The 22,455-nt window shown below is 47.9% G+C and overlaps 3 protein-coding genes across 16 annotated transcripts in view; all 3 read right to left on the reverse strand.

Moving 5' to 3' along the window:
• Positions 1–11,570, reverse strand: part of LOC136948789 (disheveled-associated activator of morphogenesis 1-like) — a 36,720-nt gene extending 25,150 nt beyond the window's left edge. For 2 of the 5 annotated variants that reach the window (XM_067242839.1, XM_067242835.1), the window contains exon 1: positions 5,460–5,830. The gene's annotated coding sequence lies outside the window, so the exon portion shown is untranslated. Of the gene's footprint in view, positions 1–2,035; positions 2,054–2,703; positions 2,995–5,459; positions 5,831–11,518 lie in introns of those variants that run through there. The other 3 variants (XM_067242836.1, XM_067242837.1, XM_067242838.1) reach the window with 3 other exon arrangements.
• Positions 11,571–14,119: 2,549 nt separating this feature from the next.
• On the reverse strand, positions 14,120–17,675 carry sdsl (serine dehydratase-like). 4 transcript variants are annotated; one of them, XM_067243431.1, is made up of 8 exons: positions 17,616–17,675; positions 17,156–17,317; positions 16,684–16,723; positions 16,378–16,517; positions 15,868–15,956; positions 15,316–15,543; positions 15,007–15,137; positions 14,120–14,639 (listed from the first exon to the last, which is right to left on the reverse strand). In XM_067243431.1, exons 2-8 carry the CDS (start codon positions 17,306–17,308, stop codon positions 14,449–14,451), a joined length of 972 nt encoding a protein of 323 aa, XP_067099532.1. In that variant the 5' UTR covers positions 17,309–17,317; positions 17,616–17,675; the 3' UTR covers positions 14,120–14,448. The 4 variants fall into 4 exon arrangements, with proteins under 4 accessions (XP_067099532.1, XP_067099531.1, XP_067099534.1 ...); XM_067243430.1 differs by lacking the exon at positions 17,616–17,675 and having other exon boundaries at positions 17,156–17,362; XM_067243433.1 differs by lacking the exon at positions 17,616–17,675 and having other exon boundaries at positions 14,518–14,639; positions 14,968–15,137; positions 17,156–17,362.
• Positions 17,676–17,982: 307 nt separating this feature from the next.
• Positions 17,983–22,455, reverse strand: part of ppp1r13ba (protein phosphatase 1, regulatory subunit 13Ba) — a 29,114-nt gene continuing 24,641 nt past the window's right edge. For all 7 annotated transcript variants that reach the window (XM_067242543.1, XM_067242542.1, XM_067242541.1 and 4 more), the window contains 6 exons: positions 21,503–22,317; positions 21,101–21,238; positions 20,848–20,981; positions 20,381–20,547; positions 19,602–19,801; positions 17,983–19,330 (listed from right to left, as the gene is read on the reverse strand). In XM_067242543.1, coding sequence (XP_067098644.1) covers positions 19,289–19,330; positions 19,602–19,801; positions 20,381–20,547; positions 20,848–20,981; positions 21,101–21,238; positions 21,503–22,317 — 1,496 coding nt within the window. In that variant the 3' untranslated portion in view covers positions 17,983–19,288. The remainder of the gene's footprint in view (positions 19,331–19,601; positions 19,802–20,380; positions 20,548–20,847; positions 20,982–21,100; positions 21,239–21,502; positions 22,318–22,455) is intronic.

The raw sequence follows: 22,455 nt of genomic DNA on the forward strand, positions 1-22,455 counted from the left end.
GAGGCAGCTCTAGCTGCCTCCTCTACTCCTGCGGCAGCTCTGCCTGCCTCCTCTACTCCCGAGGCAGCTCTGCCTGCCTCCTCTACTCCTGAGGCAGCTCTACCTGCCTCCTTCGCTTCCCTCATATGTTCTTAAATACAAACAAGGAAACACAAGAGGCATGCACAGTGTGTGCTGGGGTAAGGGAGATTATGTATGTGTGTGTAAGCCAGTACATCTTCAATGTTAAGGCTGCACATTCAAATGTTTTATTACCACGATGCGCTATATTAATCTCTGTATTTCAAATGCACATGCCTTCCCACAACGTGATTATCCAGGAACAACAACTCGGGCTGGGACATGAAGATGCCTAAATGCCTGTGTGAGGCTGTGGCCTGTCTGCTGGTCCTGCCCCGGTGAGTCAGGCAGGGCGTGGATGCAGGTATAGAACACACACACACACACACAAGCATGTATGCAAACGCACACATAGATACACACACACAGATGCAAACACACACACCTACATACACATCCGTGTCCTCCTCAGTCAATCCACACACTCCTACAAAGCCACACTGGCTGATTTTCCTGCTGTCAGAAGAGAAAGAGTAGCTGTGGACTTATATAATCATCTTTAGGCACAGCCAATAGGAATGACCGGTACTGACATGGTCATTTGAACACAGCCTATAAGAAGGAATGCTCCAGACATGGTTATACTAACAGCCAATAGGAATGACTGGTACTGGAATGGTCATTAACATAGCCTATAGGAAGGACTGGAACAAGTATCAGACCGACAGGAAGGAACAGTCAGGCACCACAACATCCAGTTTCCTGCTTAGGATCTACAGTTCCACGGTTTGTTCAGATATATCAGACTAGCCCACGACTGTCCATGTTCCCCAGAAGTCTTCACCAGACATGCGACCAGCTCAGAAAATCTAAACAGATAAACACAGGAAGTAGACACCCAGAGATTTGACTGGAAAATGCAGAGTTCCGCATTCCAAAATAATATGCAAAAAAGGACATATTTTGGAAAGGATGGTGGTTGCTAAATCTAGTCTGGTCCTCATCAGTCTGAACTAGAACCGTATCTGGACATATGTACAAAGGTTAGTGAGCAGATCTTAACACGGATGTCACTTTCAACAGCATAGCAAGATGACAGACCTATAATCCTTGACAAGAACCTCGTATCCTTTCCATGATCCACAAGTCATTCGTGTGTAAAGTGTGTGTGTATAGTGCGTGTGTGTGTGTAAGTCTGTAACATATCGGCTCCAGATGTCAGAGATGATAACTTGAGCTGAAACACTGTCTTTATCCTGCACACACACAACTTTTCCAAGAGTTGAAACACACTCCTCAAACTTGCATGCCCTCTCAACAACATACACCATACAGACAATGATGATTGCTTACTGTCTCTCTATGCTATTGCTCTCAAACTGTGCTTCAAACCAGTCTGTTACTGATGATGGTTTGAGAAGATTGTTGTACCCTGTTATATACTCTATTCTGTTTACAGCTAGAAGGTTGAAGAATGTTACAAACAAGATGGCCACTCCCAGACAATGACTGAAGCTGATGAAGTTGAAAAAAGAATGATGCTAATTGGCTAGTTAGTTGAGAAGTGAATGAAGCGGATTGGTTAGCAGCTCGGCGGTAGATGACGTGATTGGTAAGCATTTCAGCGGTGAAGAAAGCGGATTGGTTAGCAGCTCAGTGGTCAGAGACAGTGTATTCTGTTCAAGTATGGAGTCATCGCTGAATAGATGTCACATATCCTGTACTTAACAGACCACTGCACCACCCTAGCCAGATATAGATGCTGCATAGTGTGTGTGTGTGTGTGTGTGTGTGTGTGTGTGTGTGTGTGTACAGTGGTTATGAATAGAGATGCTGTATTATTTAGCCAAATATGACTCTTATTCCTCTTAAGAATCACTGCAGCAGATTCACCAGAAGCTACAGGCTGACAATGTTAGAAGGAGCCAACCTCCCATCCCACCTCCCCCACCTCCACACACACACACATCATCACCTGGCTCCTAACCACACCAGCCCGTCACGGTCTGAAGCATGTCAGCTTGCTGTGTTTGTGTCCTCGGCTGTTCGTCCTGTGATCTGCGGGTTGGACAGGACATGCCCTCAGAGCTGCCGACAGGCTGAGTGTTTGTGTGCGAGTGTGGGTGCGAGTGTGTGCGTGTGTGAGAGAGAGAGAGCTGCAGACAGCAGTAATTACCTCCTGTGGATGCAGTCCTGTTGATGAGGAGGTATGTAGGAACAGCCTGTCTGCCAGACTACTGCTTGTTAACATATCTACCTCCAAGGCTAATGGACATTGTGTACGTGTGTGTCATACGTTTATGCATACAGTATAGTACAGAGGCTAAATATATGATTCGGCACTGGACAATCATAATCTTCAAACTGGTGACATCATTGTATTGGGAGGTGGGCATCCCATAATTGTTGGAATATGTGAAGCGTGTTAACAGGAAAGACAGGGTGGGTTGACACACTCTCGTCTCTCTCTCTCTCCCACATGCACGCACACATACACACCGCCTCAGGCTTCCCCCGTGTCTAACCAAGCTCTCCCATGACGATCTGAACAGGAAAGAAGAAAAAGAAGGCCTTAGAGAGTCCCGCCCCTGGTGACAGCTCCCCAGCAACCACGTTGATCTCTTTCATCTAGAACACACGCACCCTTCTGTGGCTTGAAGCCTGGAAGAACCTGGAGTCCTGATAAGCGGCGGAAAGCCGCTCCCCAGCGGTCACGTCTGGTCCGCTCTGGATCTGCTCTACAGTGCTGTGGGAATCATCCCTTCATCCCTACTTTTCTCTCCCTCTTTTCCAGTTTTCTGTCCACACGTCCCGGCCTCCAGCCTATTAGAGCTCGGCTTTTAAGCAAATCAATAACCAATGATCGAACAGCTTGTGAGAGCAGAGAGATAGACAGCTGGATTGATTGAGTGGACCAGGCGGGCAGGGCAGGGCTGGTCAGTGCTCAGGACCAGGTCAACAGGATCTGGAGATGGACAAGACAGATGGATGGGCAGGCAGGCAGGCAGGCCAGCAGGCAGGCAGCTATTTACATAACAAACCCATCTCCGGACCTAATCAATGCACCACCAGATCAATAACTCAATCACATCCAGGCTCAGAACTCGCTTACAGTACAGAAAGGTTATCTAACACACACACACACACAGTGTGACCACGGAGAATACAGAGCAGCAGCTCCAGCCTGTCAGCTCACATTAAGAGAGAGTGTGACCGGTGCAGTGAGAGAGCTGGGCCTACTGTTGAAACCACTGGGAGAGGAGAGGCGAAGAGAGTAGAGGGGAAGAGAGAGGCGAAGAGAGAGGCAAGGAGAGGAGGCGAAGAGACGAGGCGAGGAGACTAGGCGAAGAGAGGAGGCGAAGAGGACAGGTCAGTGAAGTAGACCAACAGAAATAGATCAGCAGCAGCAGATATGAGGTGCTACCAGAGCAGAGAGCAGATAAACCAGGTCACACGGCTACGTAGCTAGCTCGGAGTATTTGGGATTGATTTGATAGGGAGGAGGGGGGCACTATTTTGGGCCTCCCTGCTGAATGCCATGGGGAGAGATAAGTCACTAATTCACATGTCCCACTTCTCTAGACCTAAACTCAACACTAGCTCGCTCCTACCCTGACTACGGAGAGCTCCAGTCTGCAGCGGGCTAATGTTTTCCACCACAAATCCATTAGAGATGCAGCAGACCAACCCCCTACCCTGAAACCAGAACCAGGAAGCAAGATAGCGAGAGAACACAGTCCATACAAGACTCTGGCCTGCAGGGTGGAGATCAATACCTCTGCCAGAGGAGCTGACAGAGTGATCGGCCTTCCTGCCCCAGGCGCCCAGGGGGTGGGGAGGGGGGGGCGTGGGTCAGAGGAGGGGTCTTGTCTCTCTCCTCAGATAACCTGAAGGGCAGACAGGCAGGCGGGCAGTCAGGCCGGAAGCAGGCAGTCAGGTCACGGAAGAATGCAGTGTCTTGTAGAACAGGTTCGCAGGGTTCACAAACACACACACACACCCGTCAGTACCCACCTGATCCCAAATTCAGCCTTCCACACTCTCATACCACCCCAAGTCCCCACACCCCCCACATAACCACCCCACCCCCTCTCCCTCCTGGTTGCCAGGGCAGTCACCAGCACACTGCTCTGTATTACACGGGCTAATCCACAGGGATGAGGGAGCCTTCTGGTCGCCATGGACACCAGAGAGAGACCAGCTCCCCACGTCCAGCTGTGTCACTCACAGACAAGGGGAACCTCCAGGGGCCAGTAACCAGACGAGGCAACCACGATCGCCATGGAGATAAGGAGGGCGGAGATACATGACACACTCTACTGCAATTCAAACTGTGATGTACACTAATTAAAATCACGTTTTAATTGTGCGGCCCTTTGTACAAGCATTGTCACAGAGGGCTTCGTAGATCGGCACCTATAACCGACCAAAACCCTCAACACTACACTAAATCATATGCACGACTAACCACGTTAACGAACAAATAGTAGCCTTGTGGTGACTCCCCAACACAACTTAGCTAGCCAATCTCACCAATGAGCCTAGCTAAAACTGACACAATGTAGACTAGCCTGCCTTTCTAACCACATAGCCTAGCTACTTACACTGTTTAGCTAGCTCTACCTTCTATAACCATTGAGCAAAGCTCCTAACACTGTTTAGCTAGCTTCTCTTACCACTGAACCTAGCTACTGACACTGTTTCGCTAACCTCTCTAACCCTTGACCCGCTATTGGCGCCATTTAACTTATAATGTTCTTTATAGCCCTTGACATTGTATACCGGCATTGTCTAGCTAACGTGTTACAGTTATCCCCGCATCCCCTGCCTACCACCCGGAGGCCGGAGTACGGTGTGTTACTGGAACTGTGAGGTGAACACACTCCTCTTCTTCCTTGAACTTAAACACACAGACAACACCACTAAAACCTCCATGAAAGCTAACCTACCATTAGCACCCAGCCTGGCTAAAAACAGTAAAACATGAGATAAACAACTTGACCTGCTCTCTCTCTCTCCCTGTGTGCGCGTGCGCGTGTGTTGGCACACCCCGGGAAGAAATGCATGCGAGCCTCATTCCATTCATAATAGTTTTTCTGTAGACGGCAGGCCACACTGAAAGGGCGAATGTGTGTCAAAGTCTGGCTCTAGCCACACTGAGAAAGAGTGACTGATATTTTCCCTTTTCCCCTGAGTCACACACCAACCTAGATGCAGAGGATGGGAATACTTTACCCCCCCCCACCCAGACAGGAAAAACAGCCCCAGCTGAGATCTTAATCAACAATCTAGCCACAGATGAGCAACAAAACCCCTGTTTACCTGCAACAACTGGTCAAAGTTAGGGTTTGGCTGTGAGGGGGACATTACATAAGAAGTGGTGAAAAAGACAGTCTTACCTTGTAGACCACAGCAATATATCCAGATTGAGCAACTGAACTACATGTCCAGTCCAGACAGAAGCAGTGTGTCGTGGAGACTGAGCCCAGCTGTGGAGACCTACTCTAGGCCTGCCTGTCCAGTCCCACCAGCCAGACCACAGGGAGGAGTGAGACTAAATCTGATCCAGAGAGATACAGCCCTTTCCAGGACACTGAGTCACACATCCACACTTCCTCAGCCTGGACACGACATCTTCGAGACACGTAGAAGAGACAGCACAGCCCAGCGGGGTCCAGTCCAGCCCAGCCCTACAGGAAGCTTATAATACTACCTACTCCCAGAATTGCTCCTGGACACACACAAACACACACACGCGCACGCACATATTCTGCTCCTGCAGCTACTGCTGCTGTCTCAGCTAACCGACAGCCCTGGACCGACTATCAACACCCCCCTCCTCCGGTTTCTGTCCTCCTATTGGATGGAGTCGGAGCTCAGCCCCGCCCACACCCCGGGTCTCTTCTGGCTGATCTAGAGATCAAGGGAGACAGAGAGAAAGAGAGATAGTTGGGGGGGGGGGGATAGTACGATAATGAAAGAGAGGGCGGGGGAGGGAAAGAGACAGAAAGATAGAAAGAAAGATGGTAGAGATAAAAACAGAGAGAGTGGGAGGGATAAAGAGAAAAGAGAGAGAAAGAGAGAGAGAGACAAAGGGTGGGAGGGAGAGAGAGAGACAAAAAAGGAGAGAGATAGCTACTAAGTGTTGTGTAAAGGTAATAGGACAGCAGAGTGTGTTTATAAGACATAGTTTACATACAAAAGGCAGCTTTGTGTGACAACAGCTGGCAGGCTGGCCAACAAGCCACCAGATGTGCAGCTTGATCCCCCAAGTTTGAAGATTATATTTGATTCACTCAGTATGCCAGTCTCTCACTCATTCTCCCCGCTGGTGAAAAGCTGCCTGAATATTAAAAAAGTAATAATCATTGACTAGCAAGGCAACCACAGCAGGCTAGATAGACCTGTTCTCCCAAAGGACACATAAGGCCTGAGTGAACCAGCCAGCCAGAGAATGAGACAAAGGAGAAAGCCAGGCAGGTTGCAAGACAGCTGTCAGCGAGCCAATCAGTCAATGATCGCTCACCCCAGTTAGGGTTAGGAGACAATCAGTGAAGCAGGCAGGAGCTGGAGAAACAGTCGAAGGTTCCCCAGCTGAGTCTGGTGATGGAGGGGTAAGTCTCGGAGTCCACTGTGTCAACAACAACACAGCCACCGACCTTCGCCCTGATAATACCCAGCATCCACTGCTGTTTGTTTAGTCTGATTGTTGCTAAGTAGAGAGATAGAACTGTCGTGGACGTTTTTAAGAGAATGAACCGAAGCTCTTCTTTGCATGGGTGAGGGAGAGGGGGAGGGGCGATTCTCATCATATCACCTGAAAAACCCTCTTCATATTGCTGACATTCAGCCTCAACTAAATAACACCTAGGAAATCGGACCCAAGACACTTATTCAAAAGCTACTTCCCTTCATATCAGTACAGTATATCAGGTAGTGCTTGTGTTGAATGCTTAGCCTACGTAAGGCGGGGTTGTATTTTGCTGATGTTTGTGTGCGTATATCAGGTATTGTGTTGATGTTTTATGCATGCTCATCTCCCAGACATTCCAGCGCGGAGGGATCATGTATCTCTGTTTAGGTAAACATGATCTCCACTATGGAGAGTGTCAGTTTGGCCTTCGGCGAGTCTGAACAGGTGGTCTATCACAGGTGTGACGTATCACTCTGCCGAACACACCCACACAGCACCCCCGCCCACCCGGAACCTTCCCCAAACAACCACGGGGTCAACCACAAACAGGGAGCTCACACGGTCGTGGTTGTGTCTGGCTCGGCTGATAACCATGACGCTGAGACCATACAGGCAAAGGGAGGCTTCTCTGTGGATTGAAATCAACCAGAGACGTGACACTTAAATGGCACAAGCTTTGCTACTGGTGTTCAGTTTCTTCCAAGCTGCTACATTCTGACTCTTGTCATTGTTGAACGCTCGTCATGCCTGCATCTGACACATCACTGCTGAGACACTGTGATATCTAGCTTAACTACATACCAGCTAGGTATCCATCACTTTGCCTCCATGACGCAGCATACCTATTAAGTATCTGTTTGTTTGTTTGTGTGTGTGTATGCAGAAGTCTTTTGGGAATGTCGCTGACAAACCATTCCTGCCCCAATCAGATTCAGAGAGGAATGTCACCAGGGTTCTTTAACAAACATGTCGCAATGAGAAAACCTATTGATGCTGAGCACCGTGGGAAGGGAGGCCATTGGGGCTCTGTAGGCCCCCAGTTTCCCTCCTGGCCCTCAGTAAGCCTGCGCTCGGCTCCCTTCCCGGCTCAGGGATCAGATAGCTGGAGCATGGCTGGCTTAGAGGCTGGATGAGGGCAGCATTGTTAGGGAGTGTAATGGTGCAACATGGGGCTCAGATCAGGAACCAAGCTCAGCCTGCTGTTGCTGCGCTTCCAGGTTTCTACATCAGCATTTCATAACACCCGCCATTAAAAATTGATAGAGAATCAGACAGTATTTTATGGTTTGAGACTATTTCCTGACAGTTCTTTCTCCCTGCTTAATCTATGAAGGCTCTTAAGCCGACATCTGCATTAGTAATGATACAAGAACACAGTGGAAAGAGTCTGAAAGCATTTGTTTGTTTGTTTCTTAGTGTGCGTGTGTGTTAGTTAAAACTGCTCTGTATGACACTAAACAAAATCTTAGTGAGCTGCCTGTTTTTTTCCTCGACTAACCAATTATAGTAAATGTTATTACTTGCATTTCAGACTCTGCTTACAGAGAGGGCACCAACTGTAAACTCACTGGCTAACTGTCTGTTCCACATTAGTTAAGCTAAAAACCAAGCTAACACACTCAAATGCAAGCTAATACAGCTGAAATGTGAACTTGGACAGCTAAATAAATATGTGATAAATCGCAGCCAAAAACATCTCAAAGAATATGAAAACATGTTTCCCAAGGAATCTGCTCATACAGGAGATCGTTTGTGATGGACTGTAGCTTGCGCTCCATTTGAGAACCAGAAGAAACTTCTTGACCAAACAGATCTCAGATGGTGGCAGAATGGACAGTCACTGATAGGATCATAAGTCACCCATACATCAGTGTGGCTGAAGAACCAGGGTTTAACCCATGTCAGACACATTAATTCTCAGCCCACTTTGACCTAGAGCACAACTACAATTTAACACATTTAGGGACATTGCCTGTCAATAAAAGTGTTTCTTATATTCAGCCTATGGTCTGCACCTCTCTGTGTCACGGACCGTCTCTGGAGGAAAGGGTTCCTCACTGATATCCTCCTCCCAAGACTTCTTTACGAGTTGTTCTTGTCTTCTTTGAGGGTTTTAGGTTGGTTTAGGTACAGTTCTATGGGTGTCTGTGAAGCCATATGTGACATTGCTTGTAAAAAGGGCTATGCAAATAACATTTGATTTGATTGGAAAAGTGTGATCTGAGAGAAGCTTTTTAACATAGGGATCCTGCCAAATCTTAAATTTTCATCTGCTTCTAGTTTCTTCCGGGGAAGAATGTTAGAACTGGTAACAATTGAGTGGTTATATCACTGTCACACACTTTCTATGACACGGTAGTGAAAAGGATATTCAGCATAATGCACAAGACCTGTACAGTCCTCTCTTAAAAGCAGAGCCTTATCTTAAACGAGTATAACCATCTCTTGACCCGCACCACAAGTGATCACAGGTAGACCCAATCACACCAACTTCGCATCCATGTTTGGTGGAAATGGTGTGCGAGTGTGTGTGTGTTGGGCAGTGGGGGGACCTCGGCCCAGCCAGGCAGCAGAGGGATGGATAGGCTGACTCTAGGCTGGGCCTGGGAGAGAATAACACAGAGTCCCACCATTGTCCTGTCTCACTGAAGCACACACACACACAGAATAGGCACGTCCAAACAACCTCGCCAACCTATTGTTGCGGCTTGGACTGGGTTTGAGACTAGGTTGAGGCTGGACTGGAGGGCTGGGGGCTGGGGCAGGGCCAGGGGCTGGAGGCATGGGCGGCAGGGCCAGGGGCTGGAGGCATGGGCGGCAGGGCCAGGGGCTGGAGGCATGGGCGGCAGGGCCAGGGGCTGGAGGCATGGGCGGCAGGGCCAGGGGCTCTGATCCCATCCCAAATCAATCCTTAAGCCGTATGCACCCAGTGCACTTGTGAGGATCAGGGTAGATGAAGCCGGGGGGAAGCCAAGTGGGAAGGCCATGTCAGGGTGTTGAACCGTGGGCAGAATGCCTCCCACATTCTCCTCTGTCGGCTGGCCAGCGAAGGGTGTGTTTGTGTGACCAACCCAGTAGAATCATGCAACACCTGTCTACACCACAGGCAAATATGCAAGTCAGGCACACACACACAATGACATGTACTGTGCGTGCACACACACACACACGCAAATCACTCCACATTGTCACAGTCTGAAACTGCAACACAGCTGAAAGCAAAACACAATGTTTGGTTTCATCGAGATAAGTTGTCGATTGCCATCTGGGGCTTCATGTTATGGCTGTAGAATTAAAACAGACAGACATGCAGGCAGACAGCAGACAGACAGAGACAGACAGACAGGCAGTTACAGAACAGAGATAGAATGACAGAACAATAGAAACGATGTACAGCTAGGGAGCAGAGAGACCCACAGTGAAACTGATCATCAGACAGACATTGTCTGTTAATGTCAACAGTGTGTGTTGTGGTGGTAGCAGACCTCAGTATCAGGTCTCTGGCATGGCCTGACGTCCCCTGGCACAGCTAGCGAGCAGCTCCCTGCCTCCCTAGCACCACCCTGACCTCACTGCTCTAATTGAAGACTTCTCTTGGAGTTCTACTATGCGAGGTGCAGCTATACAGTTACACACACACACTCATTAATGAGCTGTGCCAATACCCTGGGATACAGGCTAACAAATACCTACCCACCACCCACTCAAACACTCCTCCACATCTACCCTGCATCACACACACACACACACACCACAGTACCAAGGGAGAGGGTTATGGTCCCCAATCTCTAAACCATTCTTGGACCCATGCCCAGTACACACAGTATCTAAGGTGCTGCTGAGATGCCACTTACATACACTCTCTCACAAACTCTTTCTCTCTCACACACACACACACACACACAGCTGGGTTCTGTCAATGATTGAGATGCTGAGGCATGCGTGTCTGCGTCAGCCAGAAAAACGCCCGTCATATTTCACAAAGACAAGACAGGTTGGTACTGGGGTTAGTTAGTGGAAGGGAGTTGGGTGGAAACCAAACTGGTGGTGTGGTAGTTAAGTCTACGTTGTCTCATATACACTTAGATACTGTCATCCTGAAACCAAAAATAATGCTCCAACGTCGGTTGGTTTGTTGGTCTAGGTGAGCAGGAAATCCGGGTTCAATGCCGTTCTGCCCTGGCTTCAGGTTAACGTTGGGAAGCGAGCTCTAATGTGGGCTAATTCAAACACCTGGTCTGGACAACCGGATAGCGGTCTGATGACGGTGATTATCTGTAGTAGGTATAATAACTGTTAAACGATATACCCGTTCCCCATACTAAATGCATTAGAAACAGTAGCAAGTCAAACTTTTGCTGCACAGCCTATCCCAGCACTGGCCTCGCAAACCCGCAGACAGATTCTAGTCTTCTCATCGACTACACAGCCCGAACACGAACAACAAAAAAAGACGCAAGGCCTACATTCTTCACATGCTACCAATCAGATCGAATTACCTTTTAACCGTGCAAAAGACTGCCGTTCGAATTAAACAAACAGATAGTTTCCATTTATAAGAATTCGTCTATTCTTCATATGAAAATGATTTGCATCTTGATGTCGTCCCACCCATAATGTAGTAGGTTACAACAGCGATCATCGTCTTTTACATTATTCACAAGACTACGGCAAACTATTTCACCGAAAAACGATAGACCTATGTGTTGCGCACCCAAATAATTATCGTCATATACGAATATATAACGGTAAATTCTGCGTTACCTTGTAAACAAATCCATCGCACCGCCCGTCCAGTCGGTCTTTCACGGTAAAGGGTGAATGGGGAGTGGAGCTGGGCTGTAGTGATTGGGCTGTGTGGCGGGTGACATCATCGTTTTTGGCTGGTGTCAGCGCCGCTGCAAACACTGACCCAGTAGAAAGACGCGCACGTTTTCATGGGAAGTGTAGTTTCAGAGGAGTCGCATCTGTAGCAGCAGTGACCACAACTAAAACCAGTCTGAGTGGTCAAATAAAGAAAGATTATGACAGACTTTGAGATTATAGACTAGAGTAGAGCAGAGGATCAGAGCAAAGCAGACTAGCCTATAAGAGAAAATAACCTGTCAGCAGTTTCTTTAAAAAATCACTTTACAACAGACAACATTAACAACAAGCACAACAGTAGTCATTGAACACATCAGATGCAGCGCCCTGACAATATTCTGTATGCCTCAGTCCGGCACTGGACACTGAACTCACCCAGCCTAGTCTGAGAGCAGAGGAGGGGGAGGTGCAGGTCGGCTGGGTGGATTTAACCAAAAACAGGGCACAGACAGAATTACAGGGGATTAGATGGGAGTGGTGGTGACATGAGGATGTCTGCTGGTATCACAGCCATGTCGGCAGCTGGCCATCATACCCACTAGGCCCACAGGATTACACCCAGTTTGGCAGCACAGAGATCGAGATTTTAGCTTGAAAGGTTTTCTTCCCCCTGCTTGGTGTGTATTGGAAGGTTGGGTGGGGGGTGGGGGAGGGGGGAGGGGTGAGGGGGGGAGGGTACAACCATAGATATTTATATGGGTGAAGATATATAGTTCAAACACTCAGCTCTATGAACGTAAGCATAGCCCAGTGCATTAAATCCTCGTGGATTATCTTTGGTGTTTAATATGTCAATGACAGGAGAATGAATGCTAACATGGACAGGTCTTCACAGGCCTCAGAGCTGCTCGTCCGACATCCTGGGTTCAAGTCCAGGCAGCATGGGTGGCAAGGGATCCATCTATGCCTTTGGTGCAGTGAGATATTACAGTCCTTCACATACAGGAGTGAGGCAGGAGTGAGTTGACAAATGCCCGGTGTTAGTCTGTTGCATAAACAGACAGGATTCTGTAGGCTGGCAAGGGAGCAGTGGTGGTGGGTAAATATTTAAACTTTCCTGGTCTGGTTCTTGTCCCATGGATTAGAGACTGGGGGAGATAAAAGGAGGGTAGAAGAGATGAGGAGAGAGGAGGAAAGGAGATGAGAGAAGGAGAGAAGAGAGGAAATCAAATCGTACACTGTTCCAACCTCTATTACTGTGTACACTAGGAGTATGACCCTAGTGGCTCCGTCTCTCGACTGATCAAAGGATGACCTGGGAGGATGAAGTCCTGGGGAGGACCTGGGCAAGTCTACACCACAGACAGGAGGAGGAGAGTTGATGTCGTCAAGGTGGTATGAGGGTCCTTAGCCTTTCATCTCCCTTTATCTGATGACAGAAAGACAAAAAGGAGGAGATAAGAGGGAGAAGGACTCAGGGTTGTTAGATCCATCGTCTAATGGTTCTGATTGGAGATTAGCTCGAGATGGGGTGGAGGGGCGGGGAGATGGCGGAGATGTGGATGGGCGGGGGGGGGGGGGCGGTATTTAGCAGCAGAAGAGGGAGGGATGAGTCAAGAGATTGCTCCAGACTCCCCTCTATGGTAGAAGGATTAGTGGATCATTAAATGGTCATTAAACATTACTTTAAAGAAATTAGAGATTAGACAGATCATCTGGCTACCAGCCCCATCCTCAGTCTGCCTACTACAGTAGCCCCAGCCTCGGCCCCAGCCTCGGGCCCAGCCTCGGCCCCAGCCTCGGCCCCAGCCTCGGCCCCAGCCTCGGCTCCAGTCTGGCACACACAGCATCCTCATCCCCAGCAAGGCATTGGCCCTCAGTTCAAGCACATCATAACTCTGAATAAACAAACATGGGTGCATCTCACATGTTCTGATCAACACTGCACCACAGTGATAATCACAGTAAATTAGCCGGTCTGTTGGTTCAATATAGAGTGTTTTACTACTGTGTGTTTACCCTAGATAAGCTAATTATCCCTCAACTATAGCACACATTCCAACTGCACCACAAGCTGCGTAAAGAAGCTTAGGAACACACAGATTGAGCACTGGTCCTTGGAAACACACTGCTGGTGTAATGGCTGATGGTTAGAGAGAGATGTCCAGAAAAGAGAAGAGATATCCTGATAAACAAAACTAAGCCCTGGTAAACAGTGACTGTACTTAAAGCCAGTTGATCATAAGTTATCTAGGTTATCACACAGCTTTGTTGTTTCTGACGACAGTAAATGTTTTTGTTTCACTAAGGTGAGACAATAAGCTGTGTTGAAATAACACAGATATGACCCACAGGAATAGATTGTGGAGTATGTTGATCTGGTAACACATTAACAGTGGATAGACAAGATCATTATTCTTGCTCTTCGCTGACACAAGCACAATGATGTCAGGAGAGAGGCATTCATAGGATGTCTCTGGTAGACATAGCAGTTCACTGGCGTCTGCTGAGATTTATGAAGCTGCCACCTACTGGTCAAAGTCAGTAACTACAACCAGCAATTTTCACAGAATTTTATTTCCACACAAAGTTAAAAGGAATGTGTCTTGGACAACTGAGAAGCTAATCCCACATGGTGCCAGAGCCAAGGGTCAACTATTGGCATTTCTAGGTCAGGGTCAAGGGTTACATTGTTCTTGCAAGGAAGTAGAAGTGGACCGAGTCCAGGTTAAGGGTTAGAATTTGAGAAGTATGTGAATGTGGAAGTAGTTAAGGCTCTAGGTGTTGTATGTGAAAAAGACTGGTGTAAAGGCTCTAGGTGTTTCCACTTTGTGTCAGCGGTATGTGGTCTACAGTAGGTGTTGGAACTGAACCCATCCATTCAGAGCTCAAGTGTGCAGAATCTTTTTGAGGTGCTGCATCTGGGACATGTTGACGCTGCTGCCACCGCACACAATGACCACCAGGGGGCCAAGAGGGCGAGGCAGGCGATCTTCATCCTGCAGCTTCTGGATAAGCCCGCTATAAACCGCCGCCAACGACGCTCCGCACGCCAGCTCAACCAAAACACGCTCCTCATCTGGACACACAAGGGAAAACAACATCAACATTCATGACATCCTGTGTAAAGTTAGCTGAGGATTAAAATGACCAGATATCTATAACTACTGGTTTACATTTACATTTAGTCATTTAGCAGACGCTCTTATCCAGAGCGACTTACAGTAAGTACAGGGACATTCCCCCGAGGCAAGTAGGGTGAAGTGCCTTGCCCAAGGACACAACGTCAGTTGGCATGACCGGGAATCGAACTGGCAACCTTCGGATTACAAGCTCGACTCCATCACCGCTCAGCCAACTGACTCCCACGATGGTTACACCTCTGCATATATGGCTCGGGGTGTTACCTCAGCGAGGAGGTTATATTAGCCCTGAGAGGTCCTCACCCAGGAAGGTCTCCACAGCCTCCAGGGCCTGCTTGTCTGACACCAGCTCTGAGATGATGGGGCAGTTCTCCTCTTGGCTATAATCAAACGCCCGCTGACACACAGTCTTAGCTCCTAAACACTTGGCCTCGCTGGGAACACAACCAGGTTATAGTAAAATATGATACACATCTTGCTAGTGATAATATCATATTTGACATATTTCACTTTTGATTTTCTTTACGTGTCATGTATAGTACTTGAGGGTAAGCTTGATTTAGCTTCCTTGGCATGCCTTTCAACTCTGACTCCAGAATGCTGTTTTCTTACCTGGTGATGTCAGGCAGGGTAACAATCCTCCCAGTCTTCACTGCTGCATTGAAACAGTGAGCTCCCTCTGTCTCCATAGCGAGGATGGGCACAGAGCCCCAGCCCACCTCCCTCATCCCCTCCACCACCCCACAGAGGAGGCCCCCTCCACCCACAGACACTACTACAGCCCCAGGCTTCACTGGCAGGCAGGCCCAGATCTCCCGGATAACACTGGCATGGCCCTGCCTGATGGAGAAGGAAAGAGGTTTAACTTTAACGGTTAAATTACAGACAAACTATAAGCGGTTCCTGCTATGTAACATCTGATTTAGGGTCAGGGTTAGAGGGTCTGTTCTAGTTGTTCTATTGGATCCAAAAGCATCAGAAGCCAAGCTCTCTGAACTACCACACAAACTGTGTGACAAAGTGGAGACACTGATTCCATCTCAGACACGTGACATTTCTGTTGTTTCCTTGTGTACGTGTCCTGATTGGTTCCAGGTCAGACAAGAGAGCCGAGATGAAGGCGTGTGCAACTACAAACAGCCCCATTCCTAATCTCTATCTCACCAAAGCAGAGGGTTGTCGAACGGAGGCACGTAGGTGAGCCCGTCTGTCTGGGTCAGACGCATGGCTTCCGTGTTGGCATCATCCCACACCTGCAGACACACAACCACACAGCGGTCGTGTTTATCTGTACTGGTCCTTCCAAGACAGAAGGTAGATTTGTATAGGTATGGAACTCAGTCACATGCTGGACTACTGCAACACAAATTTTGTGTTTTAACAAGTTTAAATAGTTTTTTTTAAAGCTTTTTTCGAAGATATTTGTTCAACCTTTCGAAGAAGAAAAAATCCACACACAACACTATACAAGTTTAAATAGTTTTTTCAAAACTTTTTTTCAAAACTTATGTTTGTTCCACCTTTCTAAACTTTTTTCGTAAGTAAGTATGTTTTCAACCTTACAAAACTTTTTTTTTCGAAAACTTTTTTTCACAGGAGAGAAGAGCAGAGAAGAAGAGTAGATCAAGTACAGTACAGTTTTGTAAAGTCCTCATCAAGTACAGGCACTCTTACCTTGCCCACCACCCTCACAGTGGCTCCCTGGTCCCTTAGCTTCTGCACAACCAACTCCGGTGAGGAGGAGGGAACAATGATGATTGCTGGGATATTGAGTTTTCTAGCCACATACGCAGTTGCCATGCCAGCATTGCCACCTGAACATCAATGTACAGCACTGAGACTCACTGGTATCATCCTTTCAAGTTGTTTCTGCACTAATATTGCAAATGACAAAATTACAGAAGCAGATTGAGCTAACTTTGCTGTAGATGATCTATACAGTATGCATTTATTACTGGTTTTGTCGCAATTGTAGGTTACCTGAAGAACAGACCACTCCTTTAGATCCTGGTCCTGCTAACTGAGTGAGGAAAGAGAGTCATTCTTTTGATCGGAGTCGAATACAGGATAAGTCGATGTAATGCTTACTAATGAGTATGTATTAAAGGATAGTGTAGTCGTGTTTAATAAGGTATACATAACTAATCACACACTAATAGGCAAGGAGGCGTCTTTTTCTCATCTCGTATTTCAGCCAACAGATTAACCGCATTCCCCTTACTCTACAGTAGGAGGTACTGTAGGCCACGTTTGAAAGGAGATTTAAACAACCCAGTTAAATCAGGACGTCCATTTCCTATCCTCAGCATGTAATACGTTATAAATGTAGCCCACATCTTCATTTTGGAGCCACTCATGATTACAGTAGCTCAATGTGGTTCAAGTAGCTCCGTTTTGTAATTTTATACTGGTCAATATTGAACTTTTAACGCAGCATCTGACAGTGCGGTACCTTCTGACATAGGTGACCGATACCACGAATCTTGAACGATCCGGAGGGTTGGGAATTTTCCATCTTTAGGTAGACTGCAGTACCAGCTCTCCTGGACATGTCTATGCTCTCCAGGAGCGGAGTGTTGACGTGGTAAACACCAGGGCTTGCCATTGTTCAGCCCTGAGGTACAAAAAGCTCCTGTCACGACTGCAGGCCAGCAGTCTCCGCCGGCGACTGAAACGGTTAACTGTTTGTGTGTCACATTCAATGCACATCTGTGAAAATGATCACTTTTTCGATACAATGTCGCAGGTTCGTTCTACTGGGCGGTGCGACGTGCAAACTAGCTCAAGGCACGGAGCCTCTCACGCTGCTGTCAGTATGGATTAACATTCCATTGCTGAGGAAAACACAACAATATTTTTGGTGTTGATTTAGCTAATGACGTACGAGATCTGCATAACTTGCAGTCACTTACCAGTAGTCGTCAGTCTTGTATGAACTAAAATGCCCTTCTGAACTTCCGCACCTCTCCATTACCAACAGCTCAAAGTCCAGAAATAAATTAAACTCTCCGTTTATACAATTCCTCGTCCGGTGGGGGTGGATTTATAACTTGATTATTAACATTTTAGTATGGTCTGATCTCCGACTGCGTGTTCATAAATCCGTTGATAACAGTGATCTTAATACCACATTACAACATCACAGGCCTTTTGTCATCAAGCCACAAATCACAAATTAACATTTGAGCATGTGTGTATACTTGAATCACAATAATTCATCACCAAATGTTCCCTAAAACAAAAGCATATTAAATGTGTATATAAATACAGTACACACAGTTGTTTTCTTCCCATTCTACAGGAACATATTTATGTTTACATTTACATTACATGTTGCATAAGTTGTATCTGTATGTCACATGAACCATCTTATACAGTGGATGGTATAGCGCTCAACCTTCAGCAAACCTGTCAACAAAACATCACTGAGTCTGAATATCTGTTGTTGTGCATGGGTATTAAATAGACAACACCTGGACACAAAAATAATTATATGAATTATAAGTAATAATACAATTTACAAATGTATGCCTGTGGTGCATGTCTAAAACATCTCAACTCAATATGAATACAAACTCTGACGACCCATCAAGGAGTCATATGGTTGGCTTATCAAGCAAGTATAGTTATCTGTGATTGGCTGACGGTGCAACACTCATACAGTTATCAGGATAGATAGGACACCTGTGGAAGACAACACCGCCCGTCTTTCCCCATGACATCTTCTCCCCGTCTGTCCATCACAACACAGCTCTTTGGTTTCCAGAACATTTCAAAAACAATTTCAACATCTCTCATCCTCTATCGTTTCTCTACCTGCATCTCAAGCCTTCTAAGTCCTTAGTATCAACCTGCTAAGACCCTTTCCTTCCTTCCTCACATGTCTAAATACATTCTCTATTTGCCATGCTCCTCTGAGGATGTCTGGAGGAGCTTCCAGCTGCTTGGCAACTCTTCGCACATGGCCCGTGTCCAGACATGCATGTGTTCATGCCAACTCCTATCATGGCAAGCCATACATGACGTCTAAGCTACCGGTGGAGCAATATTGACCATATGAGTTAGCAGAAGCTGGGAGTTAGCAGAAGCACAAATATCCAGAACCAGGCAAACATTCAAACCATCCTGACTGACTCCTTTCCTCCTCTGCGCCCTCTTCGACATCACATTCACACATCTGCTAGTCACACAGATAGCAGTTTAGGCCTTGTTCTCATGGATGGGGCGGGGGGGAGTGGGGGGGGGTTTGAGCTTAGAAAAATAGAAATAAAACAGTGTTTGAATCGATAAGACAATATCAGCCTTGAGGGGGAGAGAGAATCTTGAGCTAGCTGTCTGGCTTGGTACAGTCTCTTTCTTCTTTGGTAAGCGACCACTCGTGAGCCTGCCTCTGACCACATGGGATCCTCTCTCTATGTCCTCTCTCTATGTCCCTCCACCACAATCCCCTCTTCTTCTGCGCGCACAGCCATCCACTGCAGACAACGTGCACTGTCCCTTCAGCAACACTGTTCACGTGCACGCTCCTCTCGGCGACACAGCCCAGGCGCTCGCTCGCCCCTCCTCAGGCTCGGGAGGCTGGGAGCTAAGCCAGGGAGCGCTGTCTGGGCTTGATCCTGGGGTAGAGCTGGGAAACACGTGGAGAGGTGGAGGTTTATATCAGATTACATCAATTTAGCTTATTGCCAGGTCATTCAAGTTCAAGATTTCACGATTTTTTTGTTGTTGTTGAGGAAGTTGACAAGTGTGTGCGATCGAGCAAGAGCCTGTGAGATTCATGTTGCCAGATTTGTGTACATTTACCACCTGAAGGGTGCCAGGTTCCTGCGGAAACACCCCTGGCAGGTTGCCAGGTTTGTCTAAACCCATCCCAGCGCCAGTTTTTCCTGTTAACTCACCCCCAACAGGTTGCGAGGCACGTAGCCCTCGTGCTCATGTAGCCGAGCCCACCACCACTCCGTCTCCGTGTCGTCACGACGACGCAGGATGGTGATGGCGTCCCCCTCGTGGAAGGAGAGCTCGTCGGGACTCTGAGCCTCGTAGTTCCACAGAGCGTAGACCGAGCCCTTGTTCATCACACCCAGCTTCTCCTGCACACCTGTACTCCCAGAGTCGAGAGGGGGGAAGAGAGGAGAGGTAGAAGTGTTAAAGAAGGAGGATAGACAGCATGAGGAAGAGAGGAGAGGAGGTGTAGAAGACGGAGGATAGAGAGCATGAGGAAGAGAGGAGAGGAGGTGTAGAAGACGGAGGATAGAGAGCATGAGGAAGAGAGGAGAGGAGGTGTAGAAGACGGAGGATAGAGAGCATGAGGAAGAGAGGAGAGGAGGTGCCCTGGTGGCTCAGCAGGTAGTGTACCTTTGGGCTAGCAGAAGGAAGGTTCTGGAAGATATCTCAGGGCATGTAGACTCTAGGAAGCATGACTAAGGTTCTATAGGTTCTATCTAAGGTTCTATTCTTATTCATTCTTATTCTTATTTTTATATATATTTTATTTTATATTTAAATTGTTTAGTTCTTAGAAATAGTTAAACTTTTGTACTTTTACTTAATTTAAGATTCGTATATGTTTAGCGTTTTGCACCTCCCTGCCACAGTAAATTCCGTGTTTGTATAACATACATGGCGAATAAACCAAATTCTGATTCTGATAGAAGGGAGGACTGGCAGTGCTACGTACCGTAGAGGAACTGGGAGCACTGAGCGTATCCGTCCTCCATCTCCTCACATTTGTCTGCAGCCGTCTCCACGTCACTGATGGTTGTGGCAAAGATGGCCGCCCCAGACTCCACCAGGAGCTTACACAGGTGAACACTGTTACAGGAGGCTGCACAGTGGAGAGGAGTCCTGGGTGGAAGGAGGGAGGGATAGAGAGAGATGATGAGTAGATGGATGGATTTTAAATTAAAGGTAAACGAAAAGAGGAACGGCTTAATTAGTTACTGAATGAATGAGAAAGCGAAGAATGCTAATTTCTTCAGAACAATTTACACCATGATAATAAAGATGAGCTAGAGGTCAGGCCCAGATGAGTGGTAGCGGTTAGCATAGGATAGCATGGTTAGCTACTTGATCTTAATAATAATGTAATATATTCATTTAGCAGATGCCTTCATCCAAAGCGACGCACAGGTCAAACCGTCTTACCATCCATCACTGTCTGCAGCATTAACGTTGACCCCGAAGTCAAGCAGGAACTTGACGATGTGGTGGTGGCCTGCACACACAGCGTTGTGAAGCGGAGTGATGCCCTCGTCGTTAGCTGTGCTGGGGTTCACCACCTTCCCAGAGGAACAGAGGAAATCACTCATTAGAAATCACAGTAAACCTTGTTCTGCATAGACCTGTCTATAGACGTGTCTGTGTGGTTTTGAAGCAGGTTTGGTGTTTGGTGTCCCACCTCGTAGATGATCCTCTGGACCAGGTCAAACTCTCCCTCCAGAGAGGCGTCCAGGAGAAGAGCCAAGGGATTGAACTTCACCCTCAGGCCGTGACCCGTCCTCTCTGACTCGGGCTTCTTCAGGTTGGTACGCTTCACCTGAACACACACACAGGCAGAGGGTCAATACAAACAAACCTGGCAAGCCTGCAAAAAGGTTTGTATTTTACCCAAACCTTTCAACTCAGCGGTGCTTTGAATGTCATTGCATGTTGTCGTTCTTGTGTTAGGTAAATTTATGTAAGGATTAAGGAACCAGGCACTGTATATTACAGCAGTGTATATTATATATACATAGTATGTGTATATTACTGAAGTAACTATGTTCTATAATAGTATTTGTGACGCTAGTGACAGACTGACCTTGGGCGGGGCTGTGGATGTCATGGTCCGAGGGGAAGGGATTCTCTGCTGTGGTTGGGTGGTCTCTGGGCTGGGGGAGGAGCCAGGGGACTTGGACCCAGCCTGGGTGTTGTTGTTCTGATCCTCCAGCCTATCAGAGGCCGGGGGACTGGGCTGGGGCGTGGCCGTGCAGGAAGCGGACTGGCCAGGAGGGGAGGGGGACGGGGAGGGGATGGGGGAGGTCCTCTGCTTGTCTGCAGGGGTGGGGGGGGACAGGCGGGGATCAGAGTTGGGACCCTCTGCCGAAGAGACCACCAGGGAGGCAGACTCTAGAAGGGAAACGTTGGCTGTGTTGTTATTCTCCATCTCTACCAGGCCTCCTGCCAGCCCTGTGCCCAGGCCTCCTGCCAGCCCTGTGCCCAGGAAGGCAGGCTGGTAGAAGGGAGTGGCACTGCCTGCCTCCATGCCCCCTGCCAAGGTGTTGAAGCGCTGGTACAGAAGCTTCTGGATGTTGGGTCCGGCTGGGCCCTCGGGCTCTGTGATGGAGCTGCGTTTCTTGAGCGGGCGGGGGGCGTTGGCAAGGCGACGCCTCAGGACCTCCAGGTCGGCGTCGCTCTGGTAACGGAGGGGAGAGTGGGCGACGGGGGTGAGCTTGGTGGGGCTGAGGGGGCGGGGGATGTTGTGTACGCTTGGCGGGGGCAGTGAACTGTCACCCCCCTCCCTGTCTACCACGTCTTCTCCTCCTCCCATCCCCCCGCCTGGAGACAGCGCCCCCTGTTGGAAGGGCACAGGGGAGGGGGAGGTGGAACTGCAGGGCAGCACTGGTTTACCATACACTAGAGAGAAAAGCAGGGGAAAGCAGAGCCAGATTCAAAGTTAAACAAGTTGAACACGAGTTTGAGGTTTGCACTTTAAAACGTACCCATGTTGACATACGGCTTGGAAATAACAGCGTCTCTGAAGAAGCAAAGTTA

The sequence above is a fragment of the Osmerus mordax genome, chromosome 9 (assembly GCF_038355195.1).
Source record: "Osmerus mordax isolate fOsmMor3 chromosome 9, fOsmMor3.pri, whole genome shotgun sequence".
NCBI classification, from domain to species: Eukaryota; Metazoa; Chordata; class Actinopteri; order Osmeriformes; family Osmeridae; genus Osmerus; species Osmerus mordax.

Bases quoted from the DNA above. Each gene is read 5' to 3' on its own strand.
- sdsl (XM_067243431.1), bottom strand. From the start codon at position 17,308: ATGGCAAGCCCTGGTGTTTACCACGTCAACACTCCGCTCCTGGAGAGC. The intron at 16,724-17,155 runs GTACCGCACTGT...TTCCTCACTCAG, and splicing joins TCGGTCACCTATGTCAGAAG to TTAGCAGGACCAGGATCTAA. The intron at 14,640-15,006 runs GTGAGGACCTCT...TTGTGTGTCCAG, and splicing joins GGCTGTGGAGACCTTCCTGG to ATGAGGAGCGTGTTTTGGTT.